Source organism: Stegostoma tigrinum, chromosome 7 (genome assembly GCF_030684315.1).
Source record: "Stegostoma tigrinum isolate sSteTig4 chromosome 7, sSteTig4.hap1, whole genome shotgun sequence".
Classification (NCBI taxonomy): domain Eukaryota; kingdom Metazoa; phylum Chordata; class Chondrichthyes; order Orectolobiformes; family Stegostomatidae; genus Stegostoma; species Stegostoma tigrinum.
In genome coordinates, this window is record NC_081360.1 from 59,246,397 (window position 1) to 59,261,545 (window position 15,149).

Genomic DNA, 15,149 nt, shown 5'->3' on the forward strand with positions numbered 1-15,149 from the left:
ATGTCTCACCATTGTCAGAGAACAACTGCTTATATGGTTTAGTTTTAGAGGCGTTGGAGGTAAATTTAAAATGTGTATTACGTTCTGCATCTTGCATAAAACTATTCAGTTCAGAATCCACACAGTCTGGAAATAGGCCCTTCGGCCCAACAGATCCACGCCGACCCTCAGAGCAATCCATCTAGGCCCATCCCCCTTTCACCCACTTAATCTACACATTCCTGAACACTATGGGCAATTGAGCACGGCCAATCCACCTCACCTGCACATCTATGGACTGTGGGAAGAAACGTAGCACCCGGAGGAAACCCACACAGACACAGGGAGAATGTGCAAACTCCGCACAGATAGTCATCCGAGGGTGGAATTGAACCCGGGTCCCCAGCGCTGAGGCAGCAGTACTAACCACTAAGCCACAGTGCTGCCTCTTGTTTTGTTCATTGACCTCATAAGTTGAATGAAATAGGCAGTAGGGGAGACATTACAGAAGAGATGTGCACCAAAAATAAAACAACCATAGCAAGGAAAAAAACAGAAACAAACTTAGCTGGAATGGGAGATCAATAAAGCAATAAAAGAATTACAGAAACTCAATGATCAGGAGAACTGAGAAATGGTGAAATAAAGGAGCAGAAAAAAGGAAAGTAGAATAAAGACAAGAGACAGAAAGAAGGGCAGAAAATTTCTTTTAAAAAAAACGACCTTTCACATACTCACTAATCAAAACCATTTTTACTTTTAAACCAAAAATCATCCAAATGTATAGCTTTACTGTGAAATGTAACAATGATCTGCACTAAGACTACAGACATTGAAATCTCATCTCCGGTAATTTTATTGTTTATCACACATCACTTTTGAAAATAATGTAAGAACTTTGTTAAAACAAAGCAAACAAACATTTTTACCATCATCCCAATTAACAAACATGAGGGGTGTTCCATCAGACCACTGCCAGCCACCAGCTACGTTCATTTGATTCAGGCCAATCCACAGTTTCCTTGGAATATTTGGTTGCTCTATTAAAAATTACAATAATTACAATTACAATTACAGTGAGTCATGTAGAAATGAAGAAGTAACATTTAAAAATCTTTGTACTACCCTTTAGATAAAACATTGATTGATTAGTATTTTTGCACTTTGAGAAACAGCTACAGTAACTCCTAATGTCAAAACTGACAGCTTGGGTGTCAATAATCAGGCACTGTACGAGCAGCAGGTGGAAAAAAATACCTGCCAGGCCTCGTAATGCCAAGGTTCTGAATTCACATCTGAAATTCAATTTTTGATTTTCCTGGCCAGTTGGGAAAGCCAGTGGCAGCCAGGGACATATGAGACCTGTAGGTTAGAGGATGCAGTTACATTAACCACAGCATTTGAGCATGCTGAAGTGTAAAGGCGGAGATGAGGGCGGAGTGATTGTTAAAAAGTGATAGAGTGAAGATAAGCTTCAATTAGCATGGGAAAGACTAGATATTCAGGGGAGCCTTTGCCTTTTGGAACAGGCATCACTCGTCTCTCTCTGATAACAAAGTGTGAAGCTGGATGAACACAGCAAGCCAAACAGCATCTCAGGAGCACAAAAGCTGATGTTTCGGGCCTAGACCCTTCATCGCTCGTCTCTCTCTCACTGTCAGGGTTCCTAAAATCCTGTCAAATACAGTTGACAATAGTTAAATACAAAATAACGCTCCCAATTTTAGGAAGAATGAGCAAAACATCCAGGACAAAGGGTTGTCAAAGAAATCGCATGATGTTACAGGTAGATAATGTTATGACCAGAAAAATTTATATTGCTTCAGGCCACAGTGATTATTACTCTCATTGGAAATACAATTATCAACAGTAAAAGCTGGAAGAAAAGAGGAAAAGGTAGAGGCCACATGATGTTATATGTTATATAATGTAGGAAAACAGAAGTCAATATATAGATTTATACATACACACACTTTTTCTAAATAGTAGATGTTTTTTCTCTATTTAAGTGAGATTTATTTGCCAATAAATGGTTGCCACCTAGTGTCACAAATCAATGTATGATATTTCACTACAAAAAGTGAATAATTGAAAAGATGCTGTCGAGTCCAAGCTCCTGCCAATGGTATAGCCATCCCACGCTGGGAATATAATGAGTTATTTAGGAATTACTCATTAACAAGGCTGTCCAGTCCAACCAACCCACGCTAATGCTTTATTACCACCTCAGAATACTCCTAATCTCATATTTCTATTTCCTCATGTGGCTGGCTGTTATTGTGATCAGACTGTTAGGAAAACATTTTCAAAATTTTACATATGCTGGATATTTCATGACCCCATGAGGCATATTTTGAGGGGGAACATAAAATAGATTGGATAGCCAGCCCAGAACCTACCTACCCTTGGGCTCATCCTGATAAATACCAGGACCAAAAGAAATGGGAACAGGAGTAGGCTGTTCAGCCTTGTGAACCTGCTCTGCCATTCAATAGGATCATGGCTGATCTAACATTCCTCATGTTCACTTTCCTCCCTTTCCTTGTAATCCTCAATTCCCCTGCTGATTGAGACTCTATCTCATCCTTAAATATATACACAAGAACTCTACCCAGAAGCTCCAAAGACTCTCAATCCTCAGAGAAGAAATTCCTCCCGACCTCAGTCTTAAATTGGGGAGGCGTTGAGTAGCTACCAAATTCAGTAGCCCATAAGCAAACAAATAATTAAGCTTGGTTAAAAGCCCAATTGACCCCAATCCATAATGTAGTTGACATGGAGAAGCCTGCAGGAGAGGGCAGCATTTTTATTAAACTGCTCAAAAGGAAGGGGACACTATCTTTGAGGGGTGTACCTTTCTCCTCCCCCATGATACAAAATCCAATTCCATTCTACTTCCCCAAGATATCCAATCCCTCTCTCCCCAAAGCCTCAGATTTACCTCAGTCGAACATCGATGGCTACATTCTCTTTGCACCTTCCTGTAGTCCTGACAGCGCCAGCTACTTAGCCCTGGCCCTGCAGGAACTGCTATGGTCTGGAAGGTGAGCCTCGCTCACACTGGGTGGGTGTAAGTTCCACTATCACCTTGTTAGAATTGCCTGGAGAGTTTGAGAGTTAGTAATCTATATCCCTCCAACCCTCCAACACACTCTCTCTCTTACCACCTCCATAGTCTATGATTTCTTCTTCAAATCAGCGTCTTTGGTCATTTTGGTCTCTATCCCAATTTTAATATTCAACATAATGTTCCTTTTTTTCCAAAAAGACCAGAACGGAAACTCTTTCAGTCTCCCTAGTTCATCACTTCCATTCAGAAATTAGAGAACCCATAAAATCAGATCTTATCTCCTTCAGTGATAATGACCACAGTTTTTCAGAATTTTGTACCACAATCTCCAGTTATTTGCACCAGGCATCATTTGTGATAATCTACACTGTACTTTGAGTGCTCAACATCCTTTCTATGGAGCCCAAGAGCCATAAGTAGTACCTAAAGTTATGAATGGGTATAGTTCCAACAGTGCATTTCAATTTGGACATTCTTCACCTCTTACCATAGAATCCAGTAGTTCACTAGCCTTTTTATGCCATATGTAACTTCATGTGTCACTTTTGAGAATGTGAACCTCCAAATTTATTTGATTTTTCATGTTATAATTTAGGTGAGGTTGGCAGATTTGTTTCTTTATGAATCTAAAGAAGTTTCCAGCTTAGTCAACTACTACTGCAGAAAAAAAATGTATTCAACATTATAAAGAATTTTAATTTAGGAAGTTTACAAAAAAATTTGGACAGCATTATAAATCATAATTGGGTCTTTATTTTCACAATTTGCCCAGATGAATATAAGAATCAGCAACTGAATGGGACAGGAAATCTGAGTAGAGATAATGGGAACTGCAGATGCTGGAGAATCCAAGATAACAAAGTGTGTGGAGCTGGATGAACACAGCAGGCCAAGCAGCATCTTAGGAGCACAAAAGCTGACGTTTCAGGCCTAGACCCTTCATCAGAGAGGGGGATGGGGAGAGGGTTCTGGAATAAATAGGGAGAGAGGGGGAGGCGGACCGAAGATGATAGAGGACTTTGGCAGATTATTTCATGTACATCATGTATGATTAATACAAACTCACCAGAAACATACTTCTGTGCTTTTGGATCAGCAATGCTCAGTAGATCCCCTCCTTGACTCTGACAGGCAAGGCGAGCCTCATTCCAGGAGAGAAAAGACTCAAAGTTAAATTGGTAACAAGTCTGTTGTGCACTATCTTTCTTCCAGAATGTTTTGCACTCAGTATCTGTAAAACGGGAAAACAAAGTTTACCTTTATTGTGCTAAATGAACACAAGCATTGCTGAAAATTTAAAAAAAATTTTGTCAAAGCTTTTGGTTTGGTATTCATCAGAACAATTCACAAAAATACCAATAAAAGAAGAGAAAACAACATTCATACTGTGTGAGAAGAGAGTGCTGATAGACATGTGGACTGATTGGGAGAGGCATTGCCAAGGAAAATGCAAGCCTAAACCAAGATATAGTAAAACTGGACGCAAGACAAGTGATTTCACCTTCTTCCACACTAAACACAGCAATAGGTGACAATGTGATAAATGCTCACTTCAGTTTGGATAATTTCCAAGTCAGAAGTGCTAAGCAGCCGAGAAAGCCACCTGGGACTTACAATTAAAATCAAACAGTTCATTACCTGATCATTATAGTTGCAAATATTTGAATCCATAATTCACATTTTACACCTTTAACTTCTAGCTTCAGACACATAACTTGTAGGTTGGAGAATAAAGTGTGATATGTATGATAAAGAAAACCTGTTCCATACAATATGGTTATTTACTAAGTTAAGACAACAAACAATTTGAGCTAATTACACTGAAAGACTAACCTATACTTATCCTACATGGTCAGGAGGTAGAAATATAATTCTCTTGTAATAATGTATTAATTTATCAATAAAAGATTTAAAATTATTTACGCAATGTCTATGTGAAAGGATGATAAAAATAATTGGTCAGTACAGGAGTTGCCTGTTAGGATAGCAGGTCTGGAAGGAATTAAATTATTTCTACGTGTCGCATTATTAAAGTGCGGTTATCATTTTCAGGGTGAAAGCTAATTAACTTACATTTCTGCTTGGAACATTCCAGGTACGGCATCATGGAGATGGGTAGTGAGGTTTAGAAGATTGCTCTGTTGAATTTATCAAAATGTTTCACACAGGAGGCAATTACAATTTTGGTCGTAAAAGCAGCAGATGATCAAGTTGGGCAAGCATAAGAATATGCATTTGTTAGCTGGACTAACATCTTAAGCAGCAAAGGTATTAACTTTCCCATTCACCTCTCTGAACATGGAAGGGGGCTAGAAGTTAATTGGAATTTGACAGGGAGTGGATCTTGAAGATTTACCTCGGTTGGAGCTACAGGAAGAAAATCTACCCCCACAGTGAAAACCAACTAGCCTGGAGTTAAGAAGTCCATAGTTGAGCTTTTAAAAAAGAGAATTAAAGAATCACTTTGCAACAAGCTAATGGAGGGATCTTGGTGAAAATTTCTGTCTTGCAGAATAATTTTCCCTGGGGAAATTCCAGAATTCTAGCTAAATTCCAGAATTTGAGAGGGCTGTAGAATAAATTTGGTTAGTCCCAGGAGAAGTGAATGAATCTGTAAAGAATTTTGTAACATACAAAAGAAATGTGGGGGAAATTAAAGAGCGCAATGAGTTTAGTAGCAAAAGTCTTAAGCTATAGTGGTTATTCAATGGTTCTTTGTTTAATTTCTCACTATGTTGTGATGTAGGGTGTGCAATGTCATTTATTTTAAAAGATTGGATTTTGAAATAGTTGCCTGTGAGTTTGGTGCGTTGATAGGGGAGGTGTAAGTGGTTAATGATTAACTTGTTAGCATTTCCTGAGTTGTGATTATAAAAAGAAGAGAGATTTCCTGTACCGGTAACAGGAATTTGTTTGTATGAAGAGAGTTTAAGGAGCAGACAAGATAAACATTGAAAAGCCTTAGAAGCAAAATACCAGTGATGCAGGAAAACTGAAATAAAAATCAAAAAAAGTGCTGGAAAAAGGTAGAGTAGATTTGTAGCTCAGGTTGTGGATGCTGTGGTTGGTTCGCTTGCTGAGCTGATTCACTGACATTTCATTATCCTGCTGGGTAACATCATCAGTGCAGCCCCCAATGAAGCACTGTTGTATTTTCCAACCTGGAATTTAAACTCTGGGGTCCATTGGATTTGATTACCTCATTTCCGGTTTTCCTTTGCAGTGCTGTATCTGTGTTTGTTGATGGCCTTCTTGGTGGAGAACCAGGCATCTAGGAATTCCTGTGCGCTCTCTGTTTGGCCTATCCTAGGATCCTGGTGTTCTCCCAATAAAACTGGTGATTCTCCTTATCCACGTGAATGGAGATGAGCGAATATTGGTTGTGAGTTTTTGTTGCTAGTTGGTGTTCATGTGCTCTTGTGGCCAATTTTCTTTCTGTCTGTCCAATGTGATGTTTGTCACAGTCCTTGCCTGGAATTTTATATATTACGTTGGTTCTGTCCATAGTGGTTAAAGGGTCTTTGGTTCAAGTTAGCAGTTGGCGTAGGGTTGACATGGGTTTGTGTGCTCCTCTGATGCCCAATGATTGTAGGAATCTTGTGGTCAGTTGGGATATGTTCTTGATGTATGGTAGCGTGATGAGTGGTTAGGGTGTGCAGTATCTTCCTGTTGTTGGTCACGAGCTAGGCATCGTCGGATCCAGTTATTCGGATATCCGTTGTCCTTAAATACTTGGTGGAGATATGCTTCTTCTTTTTGGCTAGTTCTGGGTTGCTACAAGTGTACTTATTTAAATAGGGCGTTCATGTAACTTTGTTTGTGGGTTTCAGGGTGGTTCCTGCTGAAATTCAGTACTTGGTCAGTGTGTGTGGCTTTTCTGTGTACCTTTACAGGGATTTCCTGTTGGTCCTGCGTTCTACTATGACGTCCAGGAATGGGAGATGTTTGTTCTTTTCCTCTTACCTTGTGAATTTGATGCCGGTGACAGTGTTTTTATTAGTTGGTGTGTCTCCTCTAGTTTGGTCCATTTGGTGATGACAAAAAGTGTCGTCCAAGAATCGGGTCCATGGTTTGGGTTGGATTTGCAGAACGGCCATGTTTTTTGCATCTCTGCATCACCGCTTCTGCTTTTAGTCTGGAGATAGGTGACCCCATGGGTGTTCCGTTGACCTGTTTGTAGATTTGGCCATTAAAGATAAAGTGGGTCGTGAGGCATAGATCCAGATCCAATAGGAGACAGGTCATGGTCAGGAGATTATTTTAAAAATTTCTAGTTGAGAACTTTTAGGTTGAACCCTGAAAGGATTTTTCAAAGCTGAGAAAGACTAAGCTCAGTCTTGTGAAGACTGGAAGATGAAATTATTAAACTTGCAAGACTGAGAATAGAAAGCCACAATTCAGTCAAAGCCCATAGGCATAATGGAGAAGAAAATTGTTTTTCTGGGTACAATAAAGGCACGATGTTGGGATAGATGGAATATTTCACTTTACAGCAGGTTTCAGATTCTTCCAAATTGTGACATCTAAATAGTATGATTTATTCTATTTTATCATATCTGCTGTATGAGAAATTTCCATTGTATGTTAAAACTGCAGCAATTATGTTCCAGTGAAAGACCACCTCATTAAATAAAATAAACATGATCAATCAAGCCAGTTAGGAGTCTGGGATCTGCCTTGTCCAGTAATAATATCAGCCGAGAACATAAAATACAAGGTGTTTAAACATAAAGGACTGTCCTGTAAGATTTTAAATTTTATTGAAGTTAATCTCTGGGTGTTCAAATTTCTCTAAACATTAAGAGCTTCTATGAGGATCCCAAAATTAGAACACGTCCAAGCACATCTTTTACACTCAAAGGAAAACCTCATTCTGCAGTTTTCAAAAGTAAATCAGAATTAAAATTTCTATTTAAAAAAAACAGCAAATGGAACTGTACAGTTAGATATGCACAATGTATGACGAGATATCAATAATGCAGACACTCTTAAACCTATAAAGCATCCAGGACAAATACATTAGGATAAAGTAATGTCAGGTGGTTGTGTGGTTCAAGCTGTGAGAAGATAGTCACGCCACAGGCAAAGAATTGTCAGTCAGCAGCTTCTGGAAGAAGTGCTCTAAGAATTTTAGCTTTTAACACCAAATATTTGAAGTCAGAAACTTTTTAGAAATTGTATCATATTTACAAATGATATCAGCGGCAGTAAAATTGGGACAGTTCAGAAATCCTAAGTTTTAATACAACATAGAGTCAGATACAATATAATACAAACAAATGTGGACTTTTCACGTAGGAAGGGAAAATGAGTGATAGGTACACCCCTTGGGCAATGTTGAAATAACCAAGAATGAATCTGAAAAAGACTCAACTAATCCAGACCAACGAGTCAGCAGCACATCCAAAACAACAAGGAACCACATGACCTGAAGCTGTGGTTAAAATGACTATGCTGCCAGCTGTCCACAGACGGCAAGGGGCTTCAGTTACTGAGAATTTTAAAGTGCTGGAGGAAATTCAGAGAAAAACCATTAGGCTGAATGTTGGTTTCAAACGACTTAAACCACGTAGCTGGGGAATTTGAGTCCAGTTGCATAGGAAATTTTGAAATAAGTTAGAGGTGGGTGGGGGGGAGGGTGTGTTGCTCAGGAGAGATTATTAATTTTTCAAAACAAGTAATTTAACAGAGCTTAGGAAAAGGCCAGGAATCTAATTTCAGGCACAGCAAATGAGGGACAACTAAGAAAACGGGGGTGGGGGGGGGGGGGGGTCACCAAAACAGGACGGAGGGTGCTGTGGCTAAATGTGTACAGTATTCAAAACAAGGTAAACAAGCTTGTAGCACACATTATAATTGGCAGGTAGACTGTTGTGGGTAAAACAGAGATGTGGCTGCAAGAGGATCAGGGCTGGGGAACTAAATATACAAGGTTACAGATCCTATCAAAAGGTCTGGCAGATGGGCAGAGCCACCTTTTTAGTGAGGTGAAGTTAAAATAAATATCAAAAGTGATAGAATCAGAAGCTGTAGAATCTGGTGTGGGTGAGATTCAGAGACTGCAAAGGAAAACAGACCCTGATGGGTGTTGTATACAGGACTCCTTGCAGTATTCAGGATGTGGGCAAGAAAATAAATCAGGAGATAGAAAAGGCACATAAAGAAAGGCACTTTTTACAATAAAAATCAGAATCTTCAACATATAGGTGGACTGGCAAAATCAGGTTGGTACAGCATTCCAAGAAAAGGAGTTCACAGAATGTCTGACCTTTTTGCAGCAGCTGTGGTAGAGTGCTCTCGGGACCGGGCAATTCTGGATTCGGTGATGAGGCAGATGGTAGAGGGTAAGCTAGAAAGTGAGCTGAAAGAAGATTGCAAGAGTTTTTTTTAAAAAAGATATGTAAAAAGGTAAGAGGGGGCAAGAGTGGAGACTAGACCATTGAAAATGAGGCTGGAAAAGTAGTAATGAGAGAAAAAAAAAAGAAATGGTGGAAGAACTGAATAGATACTTACATCAGTCTTCACCATGGAAGACACTAACAGTGTACTAAAACTTCAAGTGAGTTAGGGGGCAGAGGTGAGTGTACTGGCCATTACTAAGCTGAAAAGCTGGGGAAGCTGAAAGTGGACCAATATACTTCACCTCAGCATTCTGAGGGAGACAGCCGAGGAGGCTGTGCAGGCATTGGTGGTGATATTTCAGGAATCACTGGAGTCAGGGAGGCTTGCAGAGGACTGGAAAATAGCTAATGTAACACCCTTGTTTTAGAGGAAGGGAGGCAGAAGATTGGATATTATAGGCTGGTTAGCCTGACCTCAGTCAGATGTTACATTTTAAGAGTTCAATATTCTAGGACGAGATTGCACGCTTGACAAATTAGAATTCTTTGAGGAGGTAATCAGCAAGTTAGAGAAAGTAAAGCCAGTGGACATGATCCACTTGGATTTCCAGAAAGCCTTTGACAAGAAGCTTCACAGGAGGCTGCTAAAGAAGAGTCCATGGTGTCCTGGACAATGTACTGGCATGAATAAAGGATTGGTTGACTAGCAGAGGCAGAGATTGGAAATAAAGGGGTATTTTATAGGGTGGCAGCTGGTGACTAATGGGGTTCTGCAGGGTTAAGTGATGGGACAACTATTCACACTATACATTTATGATCTGGACAAAGGAACTGAAGGCATTATTATTAAGTTTGCAGATTACACAACAATGGGTAGAAGGACAGGTCGTGTTGAGGAAACAGGAAGACTGTCAGAGTACTTGAACAGGCTAGGAGAGTGGGCAAAGAAATGGCAGATAAAATGCAAAATGGGAAGTGAGAGTTAATGCACTTTGACAGGAAGAATAGAGGTCTAGACTAATTTTTAAATGTGGAAACGCTTTGGAAATCTAAAGACGAAAGGGACTTGGGAATCCTAGTTCAGGTTTTCTGAAGGTTAGCATGCACATTCAGTTGGTTGTTAGGAAGGCAAAAGCAATATTAGCGTTTATTTCAAGAGGGCTAGAATACAACGGCAGAAATGTACTATTTCTGGCAGAAACGTACTGTTGAAGCTACACAAACCTCTAGTCAGACAAAAGCTGGAATATTACGGGCGATTCTTAGCCCTGTATCTAAGGAAGAATGTCCAGAGGAGATTAACCAGAATGATCCCAGAATTGATGGTTTGTCAAATGAGGTGGCCTGGCTCTGTTCTCAATTGAGCTTAGAAGGATGAGTGGGATCTCTTTAAGACCTACAGAATTCTGAGAGGCCTGGATATATCGAGTGGATGTAGAAAAGGTATTTCCACTAGTCAGAGAGACTAGGACCTGAGGGCACAGCCTCAGAGTGAAGGGGCAACCCTTTAGAACTGAGTTAAGGGCGGTTTGTTTAGCCAGAGGTTGGGGAGTCTGTGGAGCTGATTGACAAAGAACATTCAGTGTCAAAGTCATTGAGTCGATTTAAGACAGCGATAGTTAGGTCTCCGATTAGTGAGGGGGATCATTTTCACAGGGAGAAGGCATGATTGAAAGGCAGAGCAGACTTGATGAGCTGAATAATCTAAAAGTGGTCCCATATCTTATGATCTAAATCACATTTTATAGTGTATTTAATGCAGGAAACGGTTTCCTAAGCACTTAACAAGAGTGATAAATTTCAATAATTAAAAAAAAAATCTTTTCACCAAGCCATGCAAGTAAAAAATCAGAAGGGCAGAAATAGCCAGATCGTTGAGAGATGGAATTCCAGACAGGACAGATACAAATTCCTGACAGGCAGAGCAATGAAAAAAAAAATCACAGATGCTCATGTACATGAAGGATAGGCGGGTTTGAGAGAAAATCCTTGAAATGGAAGGTGACAGTGAACAGGCAATTGTCTGGCTGCAATTAGTTAGTGGAACCAGGCTAAGGCAATTCCATCAAGCTAGATGACAGAGGAGCAATTCTGGAGAAGCCGAGTCTGGTCGCTTTGGACATTTGTCCATTGGATGTTGATTCTGCTAAAGAAAACATAAAATCCCTAATTGCTCCTGAGCAGTCTTCTTAAGCTACTGGAGGTACACCAACAGTGCTATTGGAAACAAGAAATTGTCAGATTTGAGCCCGTAACCATAAGGAATAGCTGGATATTTCCAAATCAAAGTGGCATACAACTTGGAGGGGAATTTCCAGGCAATGATGCACACATACAACTTATGCCCTTGTCGTTCTATGTGGTAAAAGGCACATGTTTGGTATATGTTACGAGTAGCCAAGAAATCAAGAAAGCATAGATTTCTGCATGGATGAACTAACAATCATTAGAGTCTCTGAAATTGACAATCATGCCTCACGAAGTTAAACAAAAGAAGTAGTTTATTTACTTAGCAGTTTTGACTCTGAAATTTAAGTTATGTATCAAACTACAACCAACATGCATAATTTTCAAATTTATTTCCAAGTTCAAGGCAGATACGTTGAATATGATACATGGTGGCAAGTCGATGAGGAACAGGAAGTGAGTATACCTGATTATATAGGGTCCAGAGAAAAAACAAAGATGATAGAAGGATAGGGTCTAACTGGAAAGATTTTACTAACAGTGCCCTTCAGCTATTCAGCATAAAGTTATTCATGACTTAGATAATGAATCAGAACACCATTTGTGCAAACTTCAAGACACTGAAAAAGGGAGGTTTGTGAGCAGGGTCGGTGGAAGTATAAAATTACAAGAGATATAGATAACTACGTGAATGTACACAAATGTGGAACCAAGAAAGGATAGTACAGGATCCTTCATAAATGGCAAAAAGCTGAAACACTGCATATGATTCGAGTGCATTATTAAAATCTCACAAACAGAAACAGACAAAATTCCAAAAGACTAATAGAAGTTATGCTACAACCATGCTTACTAAAGCCCTGGCTAGCTGACAACTCAGTTATGATAACAGTGGAACAGGCACAAGGGGAGTACATAGCCTATTCCCGTTATATCTCCTACGGTATCTTCAATGGGAATGAGAAGACATTTAATCTATCTTTAATTATTCAGTTGTAAACTTCATTACTTGCCTGGCTTCAAACATTTCCCCCATTTTCTGTCTTTATCATAGTTTGCAGTTGTGGCGCACCACTCCTCATCATCACTGTTTTCAGTGGTACATTCATAATACCATTTTCTTCTGTACTTAAAGGGGAAGACACAGGGTTTTCCATAAGCAGTTCCATCAAATGTATAAATCCCTATGGCAAAAAAAAAACAAATGAATAAATTACAAAAAAGTGCACAGAGATGCATTCTTAGCATTATGCAATACAACTCCTTACAGCAAATATAAAGTCTAAATTAAGTTGTACTTTGAGCTAATGATTTCCATTATGGTGTGTACAAGTATATACGCATTAAAACAACTAATATGCCCATAGGCATGATGGGGCAGCTACAACACTTTGATATTCAAAACTTTGGTTTTGTTGTTAGGGCTATTCTGTTAAAATAATGAACAAGTTCCAGGCAGGACACTGCTTCATTAAAATTTACTGGACAAGTTCACTCATAGAAACAATGAAGGTTTTTGCGATCACTGCTGAACCCAAGGATGAGATCGTGTCATCTACACATGTTTCAGAACAGAAGAGAGGCAATCCTGAGCAACTTGTGATCCAGCAGGCTGGACCAGTTCCAAATGCATAGCGTAATAGCACTGAACAGTGAGTTCCAATTTTCTCTATTTGTTCAAATAAAACAAAAAAAGGTGAAATAAAAACCTTCAGTGACCTAACACCATGTACAAATGATAAAGCTAATATAACAGAGAAGTAATGCGAAACAAGGAAGCACTCCTAAGGAGGAGCCTTCCCAACTCCTCAAGCTGCATTCAACTAAAGGAATAATTCCATCCCCAAGAGGAACACTACCCTTTTCAAGGAGCAGCTGCAATGATAGAATATCCCCCTCAATTTAACAAGAAGTTGAAAATACTGCCAATATTCAGAAACAAAAAGTTTAATTGTTTTGTCACTGAACTTAGTTAAGGCATGTGGCAACTTCTGGGATGAATGTTGCAGCTGCTTGATATGCTTATCACAAAATCTCTCCGTTTCTACATGATTAAAAATCAGAACAGCATGAAGCAGTACACCCACTTAGGAGATACCTCACCTTCAGCCAAAGCTGCTAACTAAATGGAAATCAGTGGAATTGTTCTAGCTTTCCAAAGTTATCAAAAACGCCACATATTGCTCATTACAATTTGCTCGAAATTTTTTTTAAAAAATGTATTTGCTAAACAAAAGGTGCTGGAAATATTCAGTAAGCAACATGATATGACTTAATACCTTGGGTGGGAGCCCCTTCTCAGAATTGGAAATATTGACAAACAATATTTAAAAGTGAGACAGAGCAAAAAGAAGAAGGAGAAACACCACCAGGCTCACTCTGTGGTCTGCAGAAAATTAGCTGATCTCCTTGGAGGGGGTACTTGCTGTTAGCATTGGCTTCAGTGCCCCAAGGCAAAAAGGAAAGTTGGCAAAGCTTCTGATGTTTAACTGCCGATCTGCAATTTTGTGCTGCAGGTGTGCAGGTGCAGTGACAAAGAGGAGTTCAGATGTAAAACCGCATCTAGCTTGCTGGTTTGGCTATCTTGGATCACACACACAAAAACTGGCTGTTTGAGAAGGGTAATAGCAAGAAACGCGCCCTGTCTAGAATCTGTGCCCCGATTCAATTCGATGCCCCAGGGAAAGTTGGTTGCACTACAAAACTAATTTATGCCTGCAATTGTTTTCTCAAATCTTGTCTGTTAATTACAACAGCAACAGTTTTCCCTTTCTGGATAAATGCCATTCCCAGGCCAGAGGCTGGATGACTTACTGCCCAGGCTTTAAGATAAATGGCATACCATCGAACTGCTTTGTTCTTACCATTACATGCTTCATTTTTGGATCACCATCTTAACCCAGGTTACACAGGTCTACACCGTTCTGGAATGTTACACAAGGTACCAAAGTCTATCTAACACTTCACATTCATTTGATGCTCTCCGTCTGCAGCCATCATTCTAACCATAACAATCTGTTGCTCACCTTTCCTGTTCATCCTCATTTCTGTTAATAAAATTCTATTTGTTTTATTGTTCAAACAAAGACTACGACTTTGCATGCTTATGTTTTAGTAAATAATTGCTTACATAACAAAAATTTTGAAAATTGAACTTGCCATCCTAGTTCCTGACAGGGTTCTAACTTTATCCAGTGCCAACATCAACTGAGCATTACCTCATAACAACCAGGGCTACTAGATCACAATTCAGAATTCAGCTGGAAGTATCAATGCAGTCACATACTTATCAAGTCATCCTCTCCTTCTGATCTCTAATATTGAGCAAATACTGTTCACGCGTAAACTTTAATATCATGTTCAAAATGCATCGTCAGAGTTTTCAACTTCTGTAATAGAACGTAAAACATTACAGCACAGGCCCTGCAACCCACTGTGTCTGTGCCGGCCCTGATGCCATTCCAAACCAATCTTATCTGCTTGCACGTGATCCATATCCTGCCTGTTCTCAGGTCGGTCTAAATGCTTCTTAAAATGTGGCTGTTGTATCCGCTTCTACCACCTCTGTTGGT

At 39.5% G+C, this 15,149-nt stretch overlaps 1 protein-coding gene across 3 annotated transcripts in view; it reads right to left on the reverse strand.

The window, feature by feature from the left end:
* Positions 1–15,149, reverse strand: part of ly75 (lymphocyte antigen 75) — a 141,921-nt gene that overhangs the window by 115,471 nt on the left and 11,301 nt on the right. For 2 of the 3 annotated variants that reach the window (XM_059647306.1, XM_059647307.1), the window contains exons 3-6: positions 12,591–12,761; positions 9,318–9,410; positions 4,116–4,280; positions 909–1,019 (exon numbers count right to left, since the gene is read on the reverse strand). In XM_059647306.1, the coding sequence (XP_059503289.1) occupies positions 909–1,019; positions 4,116–4,280; positions 9,318–9,410; positions 12,591–12,761 (540 nt within the window). The remainder of the gene's footprint in view (positions 1–908; positions 1,020–4,115; positions 4,281–9,317; positions 9,411–12,590; positions 12,762–15,149) is intronic. The other variant, XM_048533646.2, reaches the window with a different exon arrangement.